This window comes from Opisthocomus hoazin, chromosome 11 (genome assembly GCF_030867145.1).
Source record: "Opisthocomus hoazin isolate bOpiHoa1 chromosome 11, bOpiHoa1.hap1, whole genome shotgun sequence".
In the NCBI taxonomy this organism is placed as follows: domain Eukaryota; kingdom Metazoa; phylum Chordata; class Aves; order Opisthocomiformes; family Opisthocomidae; genus Opisthocomus; species Opisthocomus hoazin.
This window is the reverse complement of record NC_134424.1, coordinates 10796483-10821703: the sequence shown is the minus strand read 5'-3', so window position 1 is coordinate 10821703 and position 25221 is coordinate 10796483. Positions and strand designations below refer to the sequence as shown.

The following is a 25221-nucleotide window of genomic DNA, read 5'->3' as shown; positions in this document are numbered from 1 at the left end:
TCCTGTCCCCTGCTCAGCTGCGGGGTGCTGGGGCGAGGGTTCTGCTCCCGCCCCCCGCCCGGGCCGGTGCGGCGGGAGTGGGGTGGCGGAGGGCCCCCCGGCCTGCCGCGCGGTGTGTGCGCTGTGTACAAACACGGCCCGAGCGCCGTCGCCCCTTAAGGTGGACTCGAGTGGGGCGGCCCCTGCTCGGTCCCGGGATGGGGGTCGGGGGGTGTCCCCGCGGGACAGGCGTGGGCCCGCTGCCCTGAGCCCCGTGACCCGGTCCACGGCCCTGCCGCGGGTGGGGGGAGGCTCTGCCCGGCCCGGAGGGCCACCTTAAGCGGCAGCGGGGCCGAGGCGGCCGCGCCGAGCACATGGGCTCGTTAAAGCAGCCCCGGCTCGGCCCCGCGGTGCGGGGGGACCTTTCGCCCCGCGCCCCCCCCGACCCGGGGCCTGCGCGGCCGGTACCGGCGAGGGCCGCGCCCCACCCCTGTCCCCTCCCTGGGGAGCCCCTGCGCTGGGGTCTCGCCCACCCGTGGGGCGGCGCGGGGCCGAGCCCCGGCTGCGGGGGGGGGGGAGGGGGGTACGACCAGGCCCTCTCCGCCCGGCGCGGGGAGGCGGGGGGCGGCTGCGTGGGACCATCGGCCGGCGGCGCCCACGGCCGCGCGTGCTGCTGGCGTCCCGAGCCTGGAGCTGCCTCCAGCCCCGCCGAGGCCGTGGTCGCCCCGCGCGTGTCCCGGACCCCCGCACCACCCCCCCCGCGAAACACCCTCCCCGCGGAGGGCGCCCCCCGGCGGCCACCCCTTCCCCCCCCCTCCGGGGCGCGGCCCCTTTAAGGTGCGGGGCGGGCCCGGGCGCCGAGCTCTCGCGGGCCTTGGCAGCCGCGCTCTCGCGATGCTGGGGCCGTGCGCTGATTGGCTGCGGGGGGTTGAATGTAAGATGGCGCCCAGGGAGCTGTGAGGGGAAAAGACTCGGGGCCGAGGCGGCGGCGCGAGGCAGCGGCGGCAGCGGGGCCGGGGTGAGGCGGGGCCGGGCCGGGCCACGCCGCGGCGCAGTGAGGCCGCTGGGCCGGGGGTGGGGGGGGATGCGCGGCGGTGGCGGGGCCGGGCGGGGCCTCCTGTCGGGCGCGAGGGGAGGCGGCCGCGGTGGTTCCGGGGGCGGCGCGGGCCCGGCGGGGAGGGGGGGGGGAGGGGGCGGCCCCTCCCGCGGGGACGCGCGCGCGGCTTGGCCGTGCACGCGCGGGGCGCGTCCCCTACTCGGCCCCCCCTCCCCCGGCAGCGGGCGCGTCCTTCCCCCCCTCCCCCGGCGGGCCGGCCCCGTCCCCGCGCGGGCACGGGCGGCGGCAGCGCGCGCCGGAAGGCGCGGCCTCCGCCTCTGCGCGGCGCGGCCCTCGGCGGCCGCCGTCCCCGGCGAAGCCCCCAACATGGCTCCTGCGGGGGGGGAGGGGGCGGTGTGGCGTCTCCCCCGGGCCCGGCCGCCTCCCCGCCGGGGAACAAAGGCGGCGGCGGGGAGCGGCCCGGGCAGCGCCGGGCTCCCGGCGGACGGGCGAAGCCCCGCGGGCTCCGCGTCCCCCGCTGGAGCAGGGGAGAGGCCGAGCCGCGGCCGATGATCTCAGGGGCTAAATATGGAGCTTCACCGCGCCTGGGCCGGGCGGCCTGTGCCGTTCCCGTCTGTCCTGGGCCGGGAGCGGCTGCGGGGGGAGCAGGGGGCACCTCTGGATCCGGTCACTGCTGCTGCTGCCTTGTTCTCAGTTCTGTCTTCCCGTAACTCCGGTGTCACCGGCTGCGCCGCGCCTGTCGCCTTTCGGCGCCCTGTGGCAGATGCGCCCAGGCAGCCGTTCCCAGTGACGCTTGCCAGGCTGAGGGATGCAGTGGTTAGGAATTGGGCACCTCTCAGGTCTCCCGCAGGAGCTGCTGGCTGCGTGGGTGATCATAACCTTCTTTCCTGATATCTCTTTTTTTTTTTTTTTCTTAATGGGATACATATTTAAAAATAAAATGGCTTTAATAAAGAAAGAGGAACTGGGGATGGAAAGGGCTTCTTTGTTCTGTCTTCTCCAGAACGTTACAAGTCTAAGAGCTCAGGACAAGAGCAGCAGAAATACATGCAACATGGTGACTGGTGAGTCCAGATTGTCCACATGCTGCAAGTTGTGTGTGTGTTTTCAGTAACCTCAGTCTAAGTTTTATGAACTAACCGTATGTGCTCATGATCCTCAAAGAGTTTCTTGAATTTACTTCCCGCAAGAAATGCGGTTACGCTAAACAGGGAGGAATTACCTCCCTTATAGGAGAAAGCTTATTGCCTGGGTGGTCTCTTTTGTTTTTAAAACGTGGTATTAAAAACATGCTGCCGAGATCTAGTGAGGATGGGTGTTTGCTGTTCCTAATGCGTCTCTACGGGATAAATGGAGTGCATAAATTAGTGTGTTTTAATAACTAGCAGTGAAAACAGTGACTGCAGCAGCAGGCTGTGTATGTTGCTCTACAAAACGCTGTTAGACGCACAGTGGAGCCATATAGAGGTTTTCTGTCATAAATGCAGGTGGGTTTACGTTTAATAAATAAAACTTCTGGGAACACAGGATTACTTTCCTGCATTTTCATCTAGGCCTGGTACCTCTGCTGCTGCTTGGGGTTCTGTGAAGTGCAGTTTTGAGGAGTTCAATGCTTTGAGTTAAATAACCCCAAGCAGCCTTCAAACTGACAGGAATGACTGTGGGAGAAACAGGCCAGCCCGCATGGTTGCCTGCGGTGTCTTTAGCTCCTTTCTGCTCGCCAGAGTTGGAGTGGAACAGACACAACATGGCGCAGTGGGGTTCTGATCCGTGGTTGGGACTTCAGGTGCTGCAGTGGCTCAGATAAGTGTTTCACTGTTCTGGGCGTTAGTGACTCTCAGCATAGTAACTTCAAGCAAATGTAAAGAAAGTTGGTTGTTTTTTTTTTTTTCCACGCTAGAAGAATAGAGAGCATACCTGTGGCAGGGGAAGATTCACTAGCAGGGGAAGATTGGCTTAGTAGGCTCTTGATTTTGATGCTTGCTAAAAAGAACTAATTAGGATGGAACAGCTGACCAGGGTCAAGGATTTGTATGTAAGAAATTTGTGCTGTGTTTGTTCTGCTTCCTGGTGGTTGGAGGAGGCAGGTGACTGTTTGGTTGTGGACCTCTTCTTGATCTTTGGGCCTGCCACTTACGCGTCTGGGTTTCTGGTGGCTTCTTGTCTCTGCTGCATGGGAGCACAACGTACCTGTGAGCAGCTTTTGACAGAAGGGTTGGAGTTCCAAAAGAAAAAGTGAGGGCTAATGGGATAACTGCTGCTGAAAACAGTGACCCTGTTGACCTCCCCACTCTTGTCCTTGACAAGATTAACAGAAGGTGAATAGATATTCCCAGAGCAGTTACAGTGTAATAAGCATCAGTGCGGGAGCAAGGAAGAAAGCAGGGTCTTTGCTGAGAGGTGAGCCGGTCCTGTTTAGCAGCAGTTAGGTGTCAAAGAGCATGTAATCTCAAAGAGCACCTGTAGCGTTCACGGCTGGGTTCCCAGCGTGGCATCCTTGAGGCTTATTCCCCAGAAGAGCCCTCCTCTGAAAGCTGTGTCTGCTTGTGTACCTCAAAGTGGATGTGCAAAATGATTGTGCTCTTCTGAAAGCCTCGCTGTAGTACTGAGGTCAAATATTTGTTCCACGTAGACAGTGGGCAGAAGTTTAAGTACTCAAAATCTGTTTTCCAGCTTCCAAGTATGTAGCGGAGCATCTCGCGGTTAGATGGAAGATGCATTCGATTGTGCCTGGGGTAGGTCCTGCCTGAGTCACTGAGGATGTGTTGACAAGGTTGCTGTCCATCGGCTCCACCTTGGACGTGCAGTCACCTGGGAAAGGGTTAATAACGTGTCCTGCAGAGTACTGACTGAGCCATCAGTACTGCTGCCCCTGCTGCAGGGAAAGGCCAGTGCTGAGCTTACAGGGGTACTTTGTGCCCGCGTGGCTCCTGGAGGAACCCTCACTCAGCAGCTGAGTGAATAGTTTTACCGGTTCTGTCACACACAGCTGGCTTGAAAACGTGTCAGATCAGAATCTCTGAAGGGCAGGGGAGTTGTGTTTCTGTCCAGCTCTGAGTGCTATGGGACCTTCTGTATGCTGATTTCTACAGGGTGGTTGTATTTGCTAAGTGAACACCATTAGCCGGTGCTTTTTACTAGACACTGATGCATGTCTTAAGAACATTTTCTGTAGTAATCTCCTACAGCAACAAATGTTGCTTAATAACTCTAGAAACTGTAGATACAGTGCAAGTTGCCTCGTATATTCCCTTTACCTTTGATACTCATTCTTTCTCCTGTGAGCGTGGTCCAGTGCACTAGCCATGAACCTCCTCCATGTAAACAAAAACGTCTGTGTGTTTAGACTGCTGTCACGTAACAGTGAAGAGTGGTTAGAATTTGCTCTAGCTCCCGCTGATTTTGGTGAGAATTGGGCTTGTGGAATATGCTTGGGTGCCACTGAGAGGCTAGAACTAGCTCCCATTTTCACACAGGCTGTTGCAGTCTGATGTTCAACCACATATTTTTGTCTTGGTTCCACTTTGTTGAATTGTGATGGAATGATATATATGGTTCTGCTTTGCATACCTATTCTCTTTAGAACTACAGTCATAATGTACATATAGTGGTTTCGTCCCCTTTTCTGCCTGTCTGAAGCTTGATCCAGTAGTACTGCATCGCCTCTTCTAGTTCTGATCTCATGCTGTTTCACGTCTTTTTCACAACCATCTCAGGATCTGGTAGTGTTATAGCTCAAATCTATTTATGCTTTGTGAAGACTAATTAGTGCCTTAGAAACAACCAGTATACTCACTGCAGAAACAATTTGTGGGTTTAAACAAGAGAAGTCAATAAGAGGAGAACGCTGTCAGAGTATGCCCTAGAGCTTTCTAATGTTCTCAGATGGAGTCATCTTTTTTGTCGTTTGTTTTCTTTTTTTTTCCCCCCCTTGCTCTCACTTCCTCCCTGATTATCTGATTTATTTTTCTGTCTCTTTTGTCTTCATACATGGCATGTTTTATGTTAACCTCTTCCTATATTAAAAGGACATCAAGAGCTGATGCTGCTATTGCCTTTGTGATTTCCAGAGCTCTGCTTCTCTGTGCGTGTAGTTCCCCATTTGAGGAATCTCTTGACTCCAGCACTCTGCTTTTGCTTGCTATGTTCGAATTGATAAGGCTGTCCTAGTCCTAATAGCAGTGGGCTGAATGCTGCATCTAGTGCTCTTCCGTTGTGCTTCCCATTAGCTGCCTAGAATAGAACTGCACGGCATGATAGAACATACTCCTTGGTTCTCCCACCTCTGTGGCTGCAAAGCAGGGCCACGGATACTGATTTCTGTGCTTCTCTCACTAATACTGCATGCTGCCAGTGAAAGAAATGTGTGACTTGATTTCTTCTGTCATGGGACTCCTCACCTGGTCTGGGTGAAGTACAAATCCAGAAGATTTTAGATGGTAGTGAGCTCTTTCAGTAGTACCACAGTTACACCTGGTTATCGTTCAGACTTCTCTGAGCTGCTAAGGGTTAATCTGAGGAGCGTGTAGTAGAGTAGCACAAGATGCCTCATAAAACTAAAGCATCTGTCTTGGGCATCTGGCTGTGCGTGTTTGCTAGTTTTCACACACGGTACTTGGTATGAGAAATCAGTTACTGGAGTTAGGAATATCCTTGCATCAAAGGAGCACTGTAGTTAAGACTTTTACTTTTTCTTTCCTTAAGGAACCCTAAGGACCTTGCAATATGAATAATTCTCTGGAGAACACCATTTCCTTTGAAGAATACATCCGTGTGAAGGCGCGAACGATCCCCCAGCACAGGATGAAGGAGTTTCTGGACTCCCTTGCGTCCAAGGGGCCGGAAGCTCTGCAGGAGTTTCAGCAGACGGCAACCACAACAATGGTCTATCAGCAGGGTGGCAACTGCATTTACACGGACAGCACAGAGGTGGCTGGGTCTTTGCTTGAACTTGCTTGTCCTGTGACAACCAGTGTCCAGCAGCAGACGCAGCCAGAGCAGCAGATACAGGTTCAGCAACCCCAGCAAGTCCAGGTAAGCATCCTAAATCATCTCTAAATGTATATATGACTTGCTAACCCATGGAGTACTGTCTAACTTGAAACCACAGGCAAGCACTTAAGAAGCCAATTAACATTATACAGAACAGCACTATTTCCCTTTCATTTAAGGAATTTGGTAGTAAATTTCTCTCTTGATTATGCCTCCGTTGAGCCCTGCTGTAGGAGTAGCAGCATACATGGCAATGTAGTGGTATAGCCTATTGGAGGAACGGTTGACAGTTCTGCCATGTACACAACCCACTGAAGCCTTACACTCTGTGTGAAGCTGCTATAAATAATCACTCCCCTCTGCTGGTCTTGCTTTATCTGGTTGTTCAGAGTGGTTGTGGGATCTAACTCACCTTCAGGTGTTTTTTAATGAAATCAATACTGTTTACATGATTTTGCATGAACATTCTGAAAGTTGTAGTTCTTGAACTGGCTTTTAAGTCTGGAGGAAATGCAAGGGAGTGAACTTACAATACGAACCAGGAAGATACCTTTCAGGAAAGGAACCTTAAAAGACTTGTATATGTCACGGTAGATTATCCCTTTGCACAGTGGAAGAAATCTTCTCTATTTTTTTAAACAGGTATTACAGTAATTTTTATAAATGAGCAAATCTAGCACCAGAGGGGAAAAATAAAACCCCAAACATTTAATTTAGGATAACTGCTTTGGTCCTCAAACACATTTCATAATTTGAAGAGTTTATAGGTGGTAGGGCATTTACTAAGGTTTTCTTATGATATGTCTCCAAACAGCTGAACTCTGTCTACAGCTGTAATTCTGATACACTTCAGATACGAATTTTTCTGCCTTCTGTAGCATGAATGTAAAGTTATGAGCTTTCTTTTTAACAAATGAGGGTATGGAGACAGAACTGACTGGAGATAAGTTAGTGTGAACTTGCAGCAGTGCTGTAGACTTGTGCTAACAACACACTTGTGTGCTTTTATGCCACTGCAAAGACAAACTTGCTTCTCTCACCGAGTAACTTGTCTCCAACTACTCTCTCTGAGTAAATCAATGCTTAACTGGGACTTCTGTAACCTGTTGCCCTGCTGTAGCTTGTGTCGCAAAGCTTTTCAAGAATAAAAGCCTGTAGTCTCAGAGACATGGCTTGGATCTCTGCGTGAGTCTATTAAAACTGAGTAAGGGTGCTTTTGGTTCTGCCAGCTAGCATGTCTTTTGGGAGAAGTTTAATTCTTCAGTATAGGAACTCGGAGGGTTGGCTTTTTTGGGTGCCTGAGTCTTGAAGACGTGGAGTGCCCCCAGATCAATTGTTAAAGTAAAGTGGAATCTCCCTTCCCCCCCCCCCCCCCTGCTGCTGCCTCCTTTCAGAACTACTCAGAGTTCAAGCTTGACCCTTGCAAGTCTTCTAGTGAGATAAAGAGGGGGGTCATATATCATATGCTCTGGAGAAAAATAATCTCCTGACCTTCTGGAAAATAACCATAGAGTTGCTGCCAGAGACCTGTTCCTGTTTTTTAAACTGAATGGCCCGCACGCTGAACATGAAAAATACCTGAAGAAAGTCAACATTCCAGCAACTTCACTAAAGAATGTTGCCTGTTCTCTCCCTCTTGTTTTTGATGTTTTAAAAAAACCTGCTTTCACATCTTTCACTACAGATCATAATTAGTGCTTGTGTTTCCTGCCCTGCTGTTCACTTTAGGATGTTACAAACGCCTCAAAACACTTAGGTGGCATATCTGGTGCTAGATATGGTTGCAGTTTTTGTGCAGCTGGATTCATGTGTATTTGAGCAGCTAGCTCATAATTATCTTGAAGGTTTTTTTGCAAGGATGGGATAGAAAGGAATGTGTTTACCCCTTTGCAAGAGGGTTTTCTGTCTTTCAAGATTTCTTATCAAGACACAATTTATGTTAAGCACATGATTTAGTCTTGAGACACGTAAACACTGTCACTGTGGCAGCAGTGGCTGATCATGGTGTCTGAAGAAAGCTGAATTTTGTTGTGACTCTGGGGTGACGATGTTCCACTAGAGCTGTGCACCTGATCCATCTGGCGCGCTTTGCTAAAATACTGCTTGTAAAATTTTGGTCATCTGCTGAAGCCTCTTAGCTTTTGATCAAACTTATGTCATCCCAGTACTTGACTTGATAATCTGTTTAGTTCTTGCTAATCCAATTGCAAATCAGTGGAAGACCCTTTGAATGACTACGCTTATGTCTGGCAGCATGACAGTGGTGCTGAAGGTGACTAAAAATACGACCAGTCAGATGACCTCATGGTTGCAAGTGCTGTTGACAACCTTACGGTCATAAAGATAGACAGACAGTACTCAGGTTTCATCCTAGATTTTACTTGCTGTGAACAACCAGAGACAGTGCGTGACTGCTTGCAGCTTTTATTTATCCTGGCAAAATAAAGTTCCTGTTTGAAGTTGCCACCGTAGGGTTTTCTTGCCTACAAGGTTCAACAAACTGTTGCCAAGTGGTCATTTTAAAGGCTGAGTGGATGCAACTGTTGGGTTACGTACTAGCCAGTGCTACAGTACAAGTGTCTTGGAGCTGCTTCAGTGCCCAGCATCACAGTGGTGCCGTTAGCGATCTTAAAGAGTTTAGTATGTCAAGTTGTCATACCCTGTGCTGCATCAGGGTATGGTCCAGAAGGGCTGTCTTGCTCCAGTCGAGCAAGAGTTTTATCAGCTTTGCCTCTGGTGAGATTGTTGCTGGTTGGTGTTGTGCATTCGGGCCATCGAATTGATGATGCCAGTGAGAAGAGGTGTCAGCGCTGACTTGGTTCCTGAATATGGTATTTCTGCAGTGCTTGGTGAACCTCTTGCACCTCTTCATCTTCCGCAAGAAGACAGAATTGAAAGAATTATCAGAGGACGGAAGGTGTCTTTGCTTGATACATACAGTGCACGTGGGGAAGATCCTCAGCTTTTAGCCTTTTATGAAGACAGAGTCTGATGGCTAGGTGGCAGGAGCTTCTTAGACAGGGCTTGAGGGGAGGATGCTACAGGTGAGCAAGATTGCAGCACTATATAGGGAATGGATAAATGCCTGTGTAAAATGTCTTTCAGTTAAGGCTTCTGCCTTTTGAATTGCGCAGTTCCTTATGTGTTTACTGTTCAGCTTTTCAGTCTTCCCCCAGTCTATTCTGTAACTTCAGACTGTTGTAGGAAGCTGGGCATTATTAATGACGTAAGGCAGGGAAAGATGCCCGTAAGTAGCTCAGAAGAAAATGTTATCTCTGGCTCGGTATGGAATACACCTTCTTTTCACTGCTGATGGATGCAGCTTCGCCCTGCCTCAGCCTTGGTTCTGAAGCTTAGCCTGGAGGTAGGGCTCCTGTTCCCTTACCTTTGAAAAGCATCCCAATAAGGTATTAGTGTAGCAGCTAGTGTTAATTAGCATTTGCTGGGGCTGAGTGTGCCATGTCAAAGAATGGTTATAGTTGCGTGGTGTTTTCAAGGTAGCACCTTCTTCTATGTTGAAGTCAGGTCCTCTTTGAGAGGTAAGCTGTTTTGTTATCCCTGGTTTGTGTGTTTTAACTGTCTTAAGACTAAATCCTGCCCCAGTGTATAACTTAGCAATGTGATCTTGATATTATAACTGTTCAAAGACGTGCAAGGCCTAATTTGGCCCGTGGAATTCTCTCTCTGATGTTGATGAATGAACAGAGGAAAAAACCTGGAGTGAGAATCTGTCTGGCAGTTGTTCTGAAAAGCTGACTTGTACACTCCCTCCCCATAGACCTTGTTTACTTAGATAGATAGCAAAGGACTTCCTGTAAAGTAGTTGAATAACAAGTTCCAACATTTCCTGCTACTTCAGTGATCGGTCTTTTTGCCTCCTCTGTACCTGAGATCTCTTTTGTACTTGTATGTATGCTTTCTGGTGTAGCACTGGAAGGAACTCGTTATTGCAGTATTAGTTTTTAATGCTGGAGTTGTGTTAGCTTAAGACTGTTGTTGAGCGAAGCGTATTTTGAGCCTTCTTTTCATAGATTGGGCTAAAAAATAATTGGGATTGCTCTTCTGCTCTCATAACTTTTTGTCCAAGTGTTTGACTTCTGTCAGCTTGCTCAAGTGTGGAAATTTGAGGTGCACCTACATTACTTTTGAGGGGGATTTGGAATATGCTTCCCACAGCAAGTTTACCACCTGCCTCCCCTTACCTCTCCTAGGTTTGGAGCCTGTCATTTGGGATTCCCTTCAGAGGAAGCTAAGCAATAAGATGCAGTCTTGCTGTGTCTAGATGTTTTCTAGCTTGGCTAGTGGGCAAGACTAGACCTGAGTTTGAACATTCCAGAAGACTATTTCAGTGTGGATATGTTAGTAGGCCTTCAGTCGTGCTCTGAAGGTCTGCTTTTCGTGTACCCTACTACTTGCTAGTGTAAACATAGCATCAGAAACCGAGACGTTTTTGTGAACAGAGGTGTTTAAGAGCCTGTCAGGTGCTCTAGGGCAAGCTAGGTATCAGAAAATCCATGCAGGCAAGAGTTGCTGTGCATGCTCATTTGGAGTTAGGCTTTAGGAAATATTGGGTAATCCAGTCTGTCTACAGAGAAAATTTTCTTTGCTTGGGAATTCTTTCAACTTAGTTGTTTCAGAACTGTGGTTCTGCAGTCTGATTCTTTGTTGGGCAGAGAATCCACACAGGGCAGACATGTTATGAATCCTACTTGAAAGTTTGTCGGAGTTAGTCTATCAACTATGAGGGGAAAAAAAAACTTTTGGAAACCAGGCTTCAGCTGTTCTCATGCTTGTGGGGTTACGTATTTTCTCTTTGCATATGTTCAGTTCTAGACAGAATGTGTTTTTGAGCTTAATCTTACTGAAGATTTCCTTTAAGGGAATCTTAAAAATTTACTTTTGCCCTCCTGTTACGATGCAGGGCTGACTTGCCTTTGATTGTCTAGTCGGTTAGTACTTGTTCCAAATTCTTGCTATTTTATGGTAAAAAGGCATTTCTCCGCGTGAGGGTAGCCTGCTGGGAAGTGATTCTATTCATGCTGTTAGATCCAAACTTCTGGCAGTAAGCAGTTTTTCAGTACTGGTAACTTGGCATGTTCATCTTTTGCACCAGTATAACCCAGGAATTTCCAGCATAATATGTTCTCACTTTAATCTGTAGCAAAGGTGAAGATTTAAAGTCCTCCCTGTTGGTCCTGGCCTGTAAATTTACAGCATTCCTCTTTGTACATATTCTTTTAAAAAGTCAACTGCTGCTGATGTTTAGTGTACTTCTTTGTCCTTTTTTTCTCAGATAGCAAGTTAGACAATGAGGTCAACGTAAGAAGCTCTGGTCTCAGACTCTAGATCTGAAGTGAATCCTTGTAGCACTCCTGGGTACAACCTGCTTGAAAATAGGGGAGGGATCTACTGCAAAATACAGTTGTTAAAAATGGATGTGTGATTCACACGGGATGTGTAATGCATGGTGGGTAGAGCTCCCATATTCTTTTAAATAGGAGTAGTCTCTAGTCAGAAGCATGATGCCTGCATTTTGCAGCATGGAGAACTTCCAGTGGTTCTGGAGTCTTGACTTCTTCATCTTGTTTCGCTCTGGACTCATTCTTTGGGTGTCAGCAATAACACTGTGTGAACTGTAAAGCAGTAGCAAGACATCCTGGTTGTAGGGGTTAGGCTTTAGTCCTGGGGGTGTAGTGTAGGGCATCAGGTCATGATTACTCATCTGCTGAAGGTGGTGGAAGTTGCCCATGACAGGAAATTATGATAGAGAGTCTGCATCATCTGTATGACAGTAAACTGCATATAGCTCCCAGTAGGAACCTGTAGAGTTCCATATTCTTGGAAATGGAATTAGTTCTTAACAAGATGTGACTTATAGAACAGGTCTGCGAGTAGTGCGTTTTGCTACCCCACTTTTTTCCTTAGCAACTCTTAATTGGCTGCAGATGAATCCTTAACATTTTTTAAGACTTCTTGGAGGTGATGTTGGGAAGGGAGGTTCTGTGTGTCTGCACAGTTCTTTTGGCATGGTCAGGCTGGCTAGAGTGGCATCTCTGTGCAAATGCTGTGTTAACTTGACTGACTCTAGAAAGTGAGGTAAAAAAGGGTGAGAGAGAATGTGAGTAGGTAGACATAGTTTTGCAACTAAATAGATCTGTGTTGACTTCAGACTTCATTTGGCCTTCATAGGTGCCGCTGATAAAGCTCTACGTCTCTCAGTTGGATTTGAAAGAAGCTGAGCAATTGGTTCCTTCCGTTAAGATATAGTGTTAAGGAAGCCCGGAGAAGCAGATGATCCTAGTAATCTGGGATATCACTTCCAGGACAAGGCAAACGCAACAAATTGGCTGTGTAAATATGGGGACAAAGTGGTGAAGTGTCTGGACAAGGAGAGCAGACCTCTCTTGGTGCCCTGGGAGTGGAGATACCAGCTAGGTTTGTTTGAGGCCTGACATGGGAAGTTGTTGAGACCTGAACTCTGTGTTGGGGACTGCCTCTGACTCCTAGCTTTGAGTCTGCTCCTGGACTGCTGCTAGGTAGTGTGACAGACAAATGAGCGTTGATGTGAGAGGGTGTGACTAATTTTTTATTTTTTTACCCCCCCTAAAATAAAAGGAACTGTGTTTGGATCCAAGTCTTAACAGATTTTGTCCTTGTAATTCGACATTGTGTAAGTGCATGAGCTAGAAAATACAACTGAGGAATTTGGACAATAAATGGAATTAAATGGAATAAGTAAATAACGAAAAAAGAATTTGTTTTAATTATCACTGCAAAGGAAATAATTCTGAAGTTTAAAAAAAAACAAGTGCTGTGGTGTTGCCTCTTAGTGCATGACAAAGATTCAGGTTGAACTTGCAGTTCTCTGTGTTGCCATCTGCTTGTGTAGTGTTACTATTAGTGTTGGTTTGAAAAAAAAATTCCTGTGCTCTATGTGGAAAGCGCCAAGTGCTGGTTTCAGCTTACCCGTATTGCTTACTGCCTGGCACTGGCAAGTGATCCTGCAGCCATTTGGGGGACTGGGATTGAAAGCAGTAAAACATTCTTTAGAGCGTAGTAAGGTTGAGGCAAGCTCCTGCATTTTGTAGTAAGATAAACTTAATATCAGAATTGTAATGTGTGTGACTTTAAAGCCTTGCTATTGCAAGGCCTATGCTGAAATAATGTTTTGGCAATGCAAATAGCTCTGAAGACTCTTTTGGCTTCCAAGGATGCCATCTGTTGGCTTGAGCCCACAGAGCTTTGAGGATGGCAGTGCAGCTGACACACTGTTCTGTCTGTGCCGAGAAGTGTGGTCATACGCAACGCTGAGCAAATGCATCATATACTGCATCGCTGTTATCAGCCAGGCACTGCTAGAGTAACTTGGTTTCATTTCCACGAGTCCTTTACTAATGGACTGATAGACGGAATCATAAAACCGAGTGTGAAACACCTGAGCATAGACCTCCAGTGATGGACCATCTCTGTTGGTGGCCCCCCTGTTGAATCACTGATGCTTGCTGATCCGTAACTGCTGATTTGGTGTCATTGCAGGTTCAGGTCCAGGTCCAGCAGTCACCGCAGCAGGTCTCCGCCCAGCAGCTCTCTCCTCAGCTTGCTGTCCATCAGGCTTCGGACCAACCAATACAGGTCCAAGTGCAGATCCAAGGCCAGGCGCAGCAGCAGGCATCCCAGACAATACAGAGTCAGTCTCTGCAGAGCCCCAGCCCATCTCAGCTGCAGGCAGCTCAAATCCAAGTGCAGCATGTGCAGACTGCCCAACAGATCCAGGCTGCGGAGATACAGGAGGAACACATACAACACCAGCAGATCCAGGCCCAGCTTGTGGCAGGGCAGGCCATTACTGGTGGTCAGCAGATACAGATCCAAACAGTTGGGGCACTGTCACCTCCACCTTCTCAACAAGGCTCTCCGCGAGAGGGAGAGCGGCGGATCAGTACTGCTAGTGTCCTTCAGCCAGTGAAGAAACGTAAAGTGGATATGCCTATTACTGTATCGTATGCTATTTCAGGGCAGCCAGTTGCCACAGTGCTGGCCATCCCTCAGGGCCAGCAGCAAAGTTATGTCTCTTTAAGGCCAGACTTGTTAACAGTGGACAGTGCCCACCTGTACAGTGCCACTGGGACCATTACTAGCCCCACTGGAGAGACTTGGACCATCCCTGTTTACTCTGCTCAGCCACGTGGTGACCTTCAGCAGCAAAACATAACCCACATCGCCATCCCTCAGGAGGCCTACAATGCCGTCCACGTCAGTGGGTCGCCAACGACACTGGCTACCGTGAAGCTGGAAGATGACAAGGATAAGATGGTGGGAAGTACTTCAGTAGTGAAGAACTCTCATGAGGAAGTTGTGCAGACTCTTGCTAATTCGCTCTTTCCAGCGCAGTTTATGAATGGCAACATCCACATTCCAGTGGCAGTGCAGGCTGTGGCAGGGACGTACCAGAATACGGCACAGACAGTGCACATATGGGACCCGCAGCAGCAGCAGCAGCCGCCAACACCCCAAGAGCAGGGGCAGCAGCAGCAGCAGCTACAAGTCACTTGCTCAGTAAGTTAAAACTGCGTCTCGGTCTCAGACCGTCATTAACAGCTTGCACGTGTTGTGGAGAGGGAGGGTGTCAGCGGGCAGCTGGTATCCAGGAGGCAGAGATGTGTCTGGGCATGACGTAGGGCATTTGACTCCTGATAGGTGTAAGACTGTGGTGTGTCAATGTTGGTACACAATTATAGGATGTGAAACTTCCCAAAACAAAGTTAATTCCTGATCTTTGTAGTGTAAATTAATAGATACGTGCTCACTGCAAGCTTCTTCATAGCAGGTATCCCGAGGTCTGCAGTCTTCTCCTGAGCTGTTCTAGAGGTTGCAGTGGACAGGCAGTGATGATTGCACTGGGAGTAAAGTGTACAGATGTACAGGTCACCTGGTTATAGGTTACTCTGTGTGTTATGCAGCACGTGGAATCCACAGCACATCCAGAGCCCAGATAGTGTCGAAATCTGGCTAGTTGTGAGCAAACTTCATTGATCAAGTGTATCTGTCTATAACACTGTTCTGCTTCTGGTAAATGCCTGGTGTGCAAGAGCACAGTAACGAGCAGTGACAAATAAGCATCTCTTCATGGTGCTGGGCAAACATGGCAGCAAAATTTGTTACTGTGTTTTTAAAGGCTTTGTTGCTAGCTTTAAGCCAGAGATTATTTTGAATTGGCTTTTAGGACTTGAATAACTAGGGCTATTAATGGCCTCTCTTATATGTGCAAATGGATGTAATTTTTCCGTTATTACCAGAAAGTGAAAAGTTATTGATCTCTCAGAGCCTATTTTTGCTGAATGGAATGAGGGCAAAAATATCCAAGTCTGCCAGCATAAATGTTGTTTATAAATTCTTTCACACTTATGAATAACACTGTTGGCTTTATAAAGGTGTATATGCCCTGTATGTCATCAGTAAGCACTGAGACGAGGAGGGTTACTTTCTGTGGTCACGTCCGATTGTTTCTGAGTTGATTGTCGGCTATCGCTCAAGAAGGCCTTTGCTGAAAAGGGTTCCATATATCTCTAGACAACTTGCAGGTGTTGAATGCCCTCTTTTAAAAAGCTGTACTTTAGGCTACAGTTTATGGGTCTTGCAGTGCATGGGTTTGTTTTGTCATGTTCAAAGAGCCTTGCGTAGCTTGGCTTTTCACTGTATTGGTTCTTCAGAGATCACTTCATTATTTTCAGCTACTTGAAGAAACTAAGTTGACAGAGCTTCTTGCCTTTCTGCTAAACTGGATGTTTAGACTTATTCTAGAGTTTTTATAAGAGCATGAGACACGTTCTTGGGATCCTTTCCAAGGTATTAACTCCATAATTTCTTTAATGGTTATCTGTAAAGCCTCTACTAACGCTGTACCTGCGCACAGTGGTCTGCAATTCTTGGGCATCGGACACTCTTCTGATCTCGGTTCTCTGGAGTGCTAGGTGTTGCATAAGCTCCTAATTACAGAGGCAAGTCCAGGAGGTATGCGTTCATCCTCCAGGAAGGCAATAAAGCTACTATAGGTGAACATCAGAATTCTGGGGGTTGTCCCTCTGGCAGCTGTGAGACTGAGAAGGAATTTGTCTGCTTGCCCCACACTGTCCTCTGGCTTTGTGCTGCTGTGGGATCTGGGCAAGTTGCAGCTGTTTTGCTGTATTTGTGAAAAATGTGTCAGTTAAGAAGCAACTGCCAGTTCAGCCTGTGTGCCTGCCTTTGCACTGGACAAGGTGTCTGTGAGGTCAGGGCAGAATATTGCCACCAGGGTTGGGCTGACGGAGGTGGTTGGCTCTGGAAAGCTTTCTGCTCTCTGGAGAGTAATGGGGCAGCACTCTGGAGGAGAACGGAGGTGCAATCCTAGCTCCTGCTGAGACAAGATGTCAGTTGACCCTTGGACTCCTGGCCTCTTTAAGACACAGGCTTGCTTGACAATTTAAACTTTGTTGCCATCTGCCTTGATAAAAGCTGGGCCCTTTCAGTCATAGCCTCCCTCTGCAGCTGTGGTAGATGCTGCTGGTGATGCAGGGGCTGATAAGCAAAGAGCTATTAAGAGCTCATGCAAAAAAAGAAAACCTAACTGAAGGCAGTCAGAAAGCTCCAGTCTGAGGCTCCTGCAGGCTTTGCCTCTTCAGCTGTTGTTTTTTTTTTTTTTTGTCATATTAAGTAAGGTACAGGTACTACTAAAGTCTTTACGCCGTTTTCATTGTGGTCTCTAGTACTCTCAGAGCAAGTTTTCATGGATTGACACTTGGCAGTATCGAAGGAAAAGTTACTTCATTATAACAAAGCCTTGCTTTTTGGGGTTCTCTTAAGGAGAAAGCAAACTGTTTTGATGTAAGAATTGCTATTTCTGTAACATTCAGGGTGCCAGTAAGAATTTGAGTAAGGGCTGTAAAGCTTCATGTTAATCTCCTTAATTGAAGTAGCCATGAGACTTTCTGTGGCACGGGATTGAGAAGCTGTAGTGAAGAATGCAGCTGGAGGGCTCACTGCTCTTTCTGGATAGGTGCCATTGGTTGCCTGTAAAATAAGTTTCAGTTTGAGGTAGTGATTCTTGGTGACTTAAGGTCCTGCTGCAAAGTAAACTTCTAAAGGGTCTGGAGACCTTTTAGGTCATACAGTGGCTCTTAACAGAACAGTAGCTGGTCCTCATTGGCAGTATTTGGTAGTTTGAGAGCATTTCATTGCAACTGCATTAATGGTTTGATGCTGGTGTTCTAGTCTGTTGTTACTTTATACCTCTTACAAATGAATTAATCTTACCAGTTATTGATAAGGACAGAGCGTCTGCCTGTTATGTACTGAATAATGAAGAGCGCCTGCCCTCAGTGGGCAAGGGTGGGGAAGGATGCTGGTGGCGCGCAACACATGAGCGCACCCAGAACCTTTCTGGGGTCTGGAGCAGCAGCAGTCAGTAACGCCGATGGCTCCTTGCTGTTCTTCCCTGCTGGGGGCTGGCGGGCTCCCTAGCTGCTGTGGCTGCGAGCGGCCTTGGGCCGCTCTTGTCGTAGCGAGATGATGGACTCCAGTGGTGGTTCAGAGTGACTAGTTAGCTGGAGCCAGGAAAAATGCGTTGGAGCAAATAGGGCTTCAGAATCAATAGTCATCTATTTCAGTGTTCAAAGGGAGACCAGAAGCCTGTTGTTGAGAGGGCTTTAGCGCTGTGGAGGTCCTTGTCTTTGAATGTACTGGTTAGCTTCTACATGGTGTTGTGGCAAGAATGGCTCGTGGCTGGCAGGTCTGCTGTGGTGTTCTGCAGGACTTCCAAATGCGTCAACCTGCAAGTAGTCTGGATTTGCTAAAGGGATTATAGGTATGTCCATTCACACTAAAAGTGTTCTTGAAGAGATGAATACTCTTTTGCAAGCAGCAATTCAATTTAAACAGGAAAAGTTGCGTTCCTTGGATGAATCTTTTGTTAAGAGTGTTACAAAAGGCTGATATACTAGGGCTCGAGGTAGTGCTGCATTACTTGTTTGTGTTTTTTTGGTGGTGGTGGGTTTTTTTTTTTTAACTGTTGCATATCGAAGGGCATATATAAACTGAGATGTTTTCTTTCATAGGCTCAAACTGTTCAGGTTGCTGAAGTTGAACCACAGCCACAGACTTCACCTGAACTTCTACTTCCAAACTCTCTGAAGCCAGAAGAAGGGCTTGAAGTGTGGAAAAGCTGGGCACAGACCAAGAATGCAGAGCTGGAAAAAGAAGCCCAAAACAGACTAGCACCTATTGGAAGTATGTGTTATGACAACATGGCCTTTCTTTCCTTTCAAGTAGGATTAGGAGTGACTAAAATGTTGGCTGTTTAGGGCTCTGGAAAACACCTTTGTTTAATCAGTGATTGTTTTTAACTTTAAACCTTGATTTACTCTGCAGTACCGATTATGGCATGCTCCCACTGCCACAGGACATGTTCCAAGGGAGGTATTAACTCTGTGCTGAGCCAACTTGAGCACCTAGGCTGGTAGCAGTAGAGAAAAGGGCACTGTATGACTGTGATGCATGGACGCACAACATGGCTGTGAATGCCCACCAAGCTGGTAGAGCAGTCACGGAGCTGCTGTTTTCCTGTTGCTGCAGGGCAGCATTTTGTTGTGGACATGGTAAAAGAAGGCAGTAGTCATGCAGTTGGCAGGGCGGACAGTCTTCCTGTTAGATTCTTGCCCGTTTGTTATTTGAGCTCTTGATTTCTTTCACCTTTCTTTATTACACTGGGAGAATGAGGTTGTACTGGCCCTAAGCAGATAGCATGGCAAAGCTGGAGATGTCAGAAAGAATTCCTGAAAGATTGGGAAATAATATGGCTTTATGGCTTAAATAATATGGCTTTGTTTTGTTTTTTCCAGGGCGTCAGCTGCTGAGGTTCCAGGAAGATCTCATCTCTTCAGCTGTGGCTGAGCTGAATTATGGTCTGTGCTTAATGACACGAGAAGCTCGAAATGGTGATGGTGAACCCTATGATCCAGATGTGCTCTACTATATCTTCCTGTGTATTCAGAAGGTAGGTGGAGGACAACTGTATGTGCAGCAGAGCCATGCGTGTTGTCAGCATGTACAGGGAGGATTCTCTGTTGTAAGCATGGAGACTGTGGCTTCTATTCAGCTTCCCAACAATTTCATAAGAAAAAAAAGTCTCTTTGCTTAACAAAAAAAAAAAACCAAATCAGATTACATGTAATTAGTGTGCAGCAATGATTTCACTTCCTGAGTTTATGAAGTATTGTTAATAACTGAGTTTGGTGTCATGGTGAGAATAATAAATCTTTTTAGGTGTTTGGGGGGGTGGTGTCGGGGGTTGAGGAGGAGGATTGTATGATGTTTGAGGAAGTTGTCAATGTCAAAACCTGACCTAGTTGAAGCTTTAACAGGCAAGAACTTCGCTTTGTGTGGTGTGGGAAGTCTGAGCTGGTAACATTAGTGTGCTTTCTGAAAGAGCTGCAGGAACAGAGCTAAACTCTGATAGGAGGATTGACCATCTCTCCCCTTAACCTCAAAAAGTAATGTCCAAAGGACAGTCATGTGAAATAACTTGCAGTGAACATACCTGAAATAAAAGGTGAAATCCAACCAGCTTTACGTTTTAAGATACGTTTTTTTCCTCTGTCTTTGCGTAGTAACTGAGATTACTTACTCTGTACTAGCTTTGGTACAAGGGTCCTTACTCTTCTATGTAGAATGTATAAGTCTTCAGTGCTATGCTGTAAAATGCTTGACTAACCGGGTATATGGGCTCTTAGGATAAGGTCTGGTCTGAGGAAAACATTTGCTACCACTGACTGGACCGTGTTGTGAATCTCTTACAGTATCTCTTTGAAAATGGCCGAGTAGATGACATCTTTTCAGATCTCTACTATATTCGGTTCACTGAATGGCTACATGAAGTTCTCAAGGACATACAGCCCCGTGTTTCCCCTCTTGGTAAGAACTTTTGTTTAAGAACTTTAAAGCTTTCTGCAATTTGGAATGCATAAACTGAGCTATAGCATGAGTGTAGTCTGAATAGAAACTCTTGTGAAGTACTTAATGTCCCTTGGACAGCTCATACTGACTGGGGAGAAAGATGTTGCACCTGCAGTGAATGTTGGGGTTATTGCATGTGTCAGACTCCGTCCGTGACTGTCGTTGAGGACTACTTGTCTATCGCTTGTCACCCATCAGAAGGCAGATTGTTGGGAGTTTATAGTGTCATGAGGTTGGCTTACTTGGGAGCCAGCCGCCCTTGGTCTGAATCAAGCTTCCTCCTCTGAAGTAGTAATACATCTTGCCTCTAATACGTGTTGTTACTTTGGGAGATAATACAGCACTGTCGTGTTGCCATGTAGCCAGATGGATATGGTCTGTAGGACCAGCTAAGTGTCAAAGAAAAAAACCAATGTGTGATTAGAGCTTCAAATGCTGCAGTCGAATGCAGCACATCTCAACCCCCTGTTCAGAAGATAAAGGCCACGGGTGGGCAGAGCAGTTCCAGAAGAAATGGATTTTGACAGAATTTCATAGGAGAACTAGATTAAGAATTGCATTTTCAGAGCACGGAAACCTGGTTTCTCATGACTTCATTCCCTTTGATCTGATTAGACGTCAGTGAAGAAGCTATTGCTTGTGTTCAGAAAAGTAGCTGATGCTACAGGCTAGATGGCTAAGTACCACCGCAAGTTTCAGAATCCTTTTGTTTTCACTCTGGCTGTTTGATCTGTGCTTTGTCATTCCACAAGCCCTGGAGTTCATACTGCTGTCTGTTTTTCTGTTTATCTGTGTATTTGGAGTATAGTATTTCTCTTCTACACAAAGGAAAAAGATCTGAGAATCAAAGGATTACTCGTGTCCAAATACATCACTTGGCACAGTGTGCTGACTAAAGCTGCGCACAGGGCCAAGAGCTGATTTGTTACACTGGCCTGCCTGCTCTCGCATATTATTGGATTAGGAGCATCTGCATTGGAGTCGAGCCATTAATTAAGAGCTGTTTAAGTGCATATTTATTTCTCTCTGGGCTGGGATGTATAGGCGTATTGCAGAAGCATATTCTCCAGAACTAGAGATTGATATATAAGCGTTTCCTAAACGTACCTGCTATTTAAAAAGTTATTTGCACTGTAGTGAATCTTGATGTCAGTGGGGATCTCCTCCTCCCCCTTCCCTTAAGATTTATAGGTTCTCCAGTACTTAGACTGTAAAATGCTGCCTGTGTTCCTGCTGTGACTGTCTGCTGGTGTGATGCTGACTTCTGATTCTTGCAGGTTATGTCCTCTCCAGTCATGTAACAGAAGAGATGCTGTGGGAGTGTAAGCAGCTAGGAGCTCACTCCCCTTCCACCTTGCTCACTACACTGATGTTTTTTAATACAAAGTAAGTACTTAGGTCTTTGGGAATCCTGGGGAATAAAAGAACTTCAAATAGCTTGGCAGAGTTGGTAGGAAACTACTGCACTGGATTAGGGCGAAGTAATGAATTTTGAATGGTTGCACACAGAGCCCTCTTGCAGCCCCATGAGGCAAACAATGCAGTACAAAGAAGGAAATGAGCTAGCAGAGGGGAAACTGAACTTGTGGCTGTTGCCTGCTTTGCTGCTGGAACAGCCTTTAACTCACTGTTGGTTTGAGCTTCAGCTGGCTCGTGACGAGTATAGATAACTACCTCGCTGTTGTGACTGTATCTTTTAATTGCCTCTGAATGTCCTGTGTTCACTTCTTGCTGCTCAGATACTTCCTGTTGGAAACAGTAGACCAGCACATGAAGCTGGCCTTCTCCAAGGTGTTGAGGCAGACCAAGAAGAACCCTTCTAATCCCAAGGATAAAAGCACGAGTATCCGCTATCTGAAGGCTTCTGGCGTGCACCAGGCAGGACAGAAAGGTAGTGTCTGGAAGTTTTCTTTGGGAATATTTACTTACTGGTCTTGAAGGAAGTGGATGAACCTGGAGATGTCTGCAGGTAGGGCCATGAGAACCCAAGGCTCTGCCAATTACCTTCAGCCTAGCAGCATGAGTCTGCTGTGCGTTCTGAGAGAGCGTAGTACCTTCTAATAACAAGCTTGGGGACATACCTTACCTGGGGCATATAGGACTCATCAAGACCTGAGGATAACTTGTCTTGTTACTTTTGTGTTTTATGGGAAAAGGGGCTATTGGGTGTAAGCGCTTATGAACAGGCGGAGAAACTTCTTTGGGAGGGCTTCTCTTATCTTGACTAATATGATGAACCTATGTAGAATCCATTTATAAATACAGTCTGTCCTCTTAAAAGCACAGACTTGGGATTTAGCTGAGGCATTGCAGTCTCAGTAGTGAGATTTCTCTCATTTTGGGCGGAGGTAGAGGAGAAGTGAAAAGAAGGATATGGATGGGTTGTGATCTTCAGCAGCAAGCTCCCTATAGAATGAGCATTTATAATCAGGTGCCTGTGCCCTGGAACAGCTGTACGTCTCTTGCCAGCTCTCACACGGTGACAGGGTGCTTCAGAGTGCTGAGGCTGTACGGCACTGCTCAGTTTGCTGTACTTACGCAGAATGTCTGACAGACTTCTGGGGGGCTGGTTTGTAGTTACAGATGACATGTATGCAGAGCAGACTGAGAATCCAGAGAATCCCCTGAGGTGTCCGATAAAGCTGTATGACTTCTACCTCTTCAAATGGTGAGAGCTCTTGTTCATGTGTATGGTTGCTTGTCTTCTGTGACTGTTCAGCTGCATCTTGTGGCTGGCCTAGTTTTCAGGGCTGTGTTTTATAGCTGCACAGTTTCTACATTTGCGTAAATTTTACTTAAATGAGGAGGGGTGTTGATGTGAGAGGGTGGGATTTACTCCGATGGCATGTGAGTTGAACTTGTGTGGTATTTAAGAGGCAAATCCTGATTTGTGAACTGGCTGCTCTTAATCTCATGCTCACTCTGGAGGTTTGCTGTGTTGGCATGAGCTCGCTGTTCTGCCTGTGACTCGCGAGCAAGTCATCTGGAAGCATCCGCTACTTGAGATTAGGGCCCTATTCAGATCGGCTTCTGAACATAAACGAGGACTTGCTGTGGAGATTGGAGGGAGCCTCAAAGGACTCGCCTCTAAATTACGATGATTCTGATAATTAACGTAAATATTCCTCTGCACAGATGGCTCTGCAGCTAGCCTGGGTGTGAAAATACCCAATCCTTGCTTCACTCTGAAAGACCCCTAAAGCCATGTGTGTGTTATACTTACCAGTGTGAAATAAAAATTACTTTCTTGTAGTCGTCACCATGGCTTTTTAACCTTGGCACGGCCTAAAAACTTTGGGACCACTGTTGCCCCTACATGTAACCCTATACCTTCATGTCTCAGCAGCCACGTGTTCGCTGTCAGGATTTGTGAAGCCTGGGGTGAGGACAGTGGCAGTGTCTCCCTCCCAGGACATTCTGTTAGTCTGGTTATTTCTGATCTTCCTCACGCAGCCCCCAGAGTGTGAAAGGCCGGAATGACACCTTTTACTTGACACCGGAGCCAGTGGTGGCCCCCAACAGCCCGATCTGGTACTCCATCCAGCCGATCAGCAGAGAGCAGATGGAGCAGATGCTCACCCGGATCCTGGTGATACGAGAGATTCAGGAAGCTATTGCCGTGGCTAATGCCAGCACCATGCACTAAGGCATCCTTCTTGGCTCAGAAGGGGTGGGGCGGGGTGACGGGGAGGGACAAGCAAAGATAAATTGTACAGACTTTTACACTAAAGGAGATGCCTAAGTTTTTGGTTTTTTATTGGTGTAGTTATGAAGCCCTTTTAGGCTTCTACTCTTTAAAAGAATCTAAAGGAAAAGCTACCCATTGTGTATCCTACCCAACACACCAAACTGTTGGAACCGTTGGAGGCTGCATATCCCCTGCGAGCTGGGAGCTGTGGAAAGCTGCTGGTTGACTCTGGTTTTTTTTATGATGTAGAAAACATGAACTACAGGATTGGCCTGGATGGCTGGGGCCTCTGTCTCCTTGGAGCACGTGCAGCCTAGAGGGCACAGAATGATGGATGGACCTGCTCAGCCAGTGGAGGAGAGGCAGGCATCTTCTTTTCTTGTGCTTGGACATTAATTTGCTGTTATCTTGGAAGGAAGAGGAGAGAGTGAACTGCAATTGTGATTTATAAAAAAAAAAAAAAACAAAACAACAACAAACCAACGATTTCTATTCAGACCTTTAAGTGACATTTTTAGATGTTAAAAGTACAAACTTTACCACACTCTTCTTTTTTTGGCCTAGCATTGAGGCCTTAAACCTTGAGGCTCCTGTGCCTGATGGAATTCTTGTAACATACACTTGTGTATCATATAAAGATACCACCCTGTTTCTCTTATGTATTCTTACTCTAGTTGTTTATTAAGAATGACGAGCACGTCTTTTCAACATGCCATTGAACAATGTGTCTTTATTTGGGGAAGAGTGAGCTGTGAGGGTGGGGGGTCATTATATGAAGATCAGTGTGCAAACTGGTTGTTTTCATCCCTGTTTGTGCTTTCCAGCCCGACTCTGCTGGACTTCTTTCACCCTACAAATTAGGAAGGTAGAAGGGGATTAGCTTCTGTTGAACGACCTGAATGTCTGCTTGCTGATGGAAGCTCAGTGTCAGGCTAGGAACATGGGATCTGTGAGACCAGATCAGGCTGTCCTGATGTTCTGTGGCCAGCCTGTGAGGCTTCACCCCTAGGCAAATCCCCCTCTCCCCACCTTTACAAACACATCACACCAACGGCATGATGGAGGGGTGTTGGAGGGAAAAGGCCTTCCAGGAGCAGCACATGGCTTACTCCTGCCATTTAACAGCCTTTTCACAGTTTTTAACACAGCTGTGTAGCTTCTGGCATCACTCACGATCATAAACCCCAGCCCTGTAGCCTTGCCTTGCTGCATCTTAAATGGTTGCTGTATTTTATATCATTAACAAATAGTCTGCTCTTTTGAAGCCAGCGGGTAGCCACCTGTGCTTGAAATGGGAGTTCACTCTAGCCAGGCTTGTTATTTGTGCCACCAGCTTCTTGGATGCGGGGAGATGACTCTGCTTCTTGACCTTGTCTTCCCTGCTTCTCCATCTCATGTCCCTTCCCTGTTCCAAAATATATAGATATATATTTAAATATATATATTACAGTAAAAAAACTTAAACTTGTGTACAGGCAAGCAATTTTTCTGAAGCTTCTGTTGGCCAGCACCTGTCTGT

The 25221-nt window shown here is 47.1% G+C and overlaps 1 protein-coding gene across 3 annotated transcripts; it reads left to right on the top strand.

Moving 5' to 3' along the window:
- Nucleotides 1-885: 885 nt before the first annotated feature.
- QRICH1 (glutamine rich 1) lies at nt 886-24410 on the top strand. 3 transcript variants are annotated; one of them, XM_075432520.1, is made up of 11 exons: nt 886-997; nt 2040-2100; nt 5741-6070; nt 13565-14584; nt 18118-18289; nt 18901-19055; nt 19858-19972; nt 21292-21400; nt 21754-21905; nt 22592-22682; nt 23468-24410. In XM_075432520.1, exons 3-11 carry the CDS (start codon nt 5762-5764, stop codon nt 23658-23660), a joined length of 2316 nt encoding a protein of 771 aa, XP_075288635.1. In that variant the 5' UTR covers nt 886-997; nt 2040-2100; nt 5741-5761; the 3' UTR covers nt 23661-24410. The 3 variants fall into 3 exon arrangements, with proteins under 3 accessions (XP_075288635.1, XP_075288637.1, XP_075288636.1); XM_075432521.1 differs by lacking the exon at nt 886-997 and adding an exon at nt 1435-1900; XM_075432522.1 differs by lacking the exon at nt 2040-2100.
- Nucleotides 24411-25221: the final 811 nt, after the last annotated feature.

What these genes read in the sequence shown, in the direction of transcription:
- QRICH1 (XM_075432522.1), top strand. Translation starts at nt 5,762, where the DNA reads ATGAATAATTCTCTGGAGAACACCATTTCCTTTGAAGAATACATCCGT. An exon ending in CAGACTAGCACCTATTGGAA is followed by an intron (nt 18,290 to 18,900) that starts GTATGTGTTATG and finishes TGTTTTTTCCAG; the next exon opens with GGCGTCAGCTGCTGAGGTTC. An exon ending in GCCCCGTGTTTCCCCTCTTG is followed by an intron (nt 19,973 to 21,291) that starts GTAAGAACTTTT and finishes TGATTCTTGCAG; the next exon opens with GTTATGTCCTCTCCAGTCAT.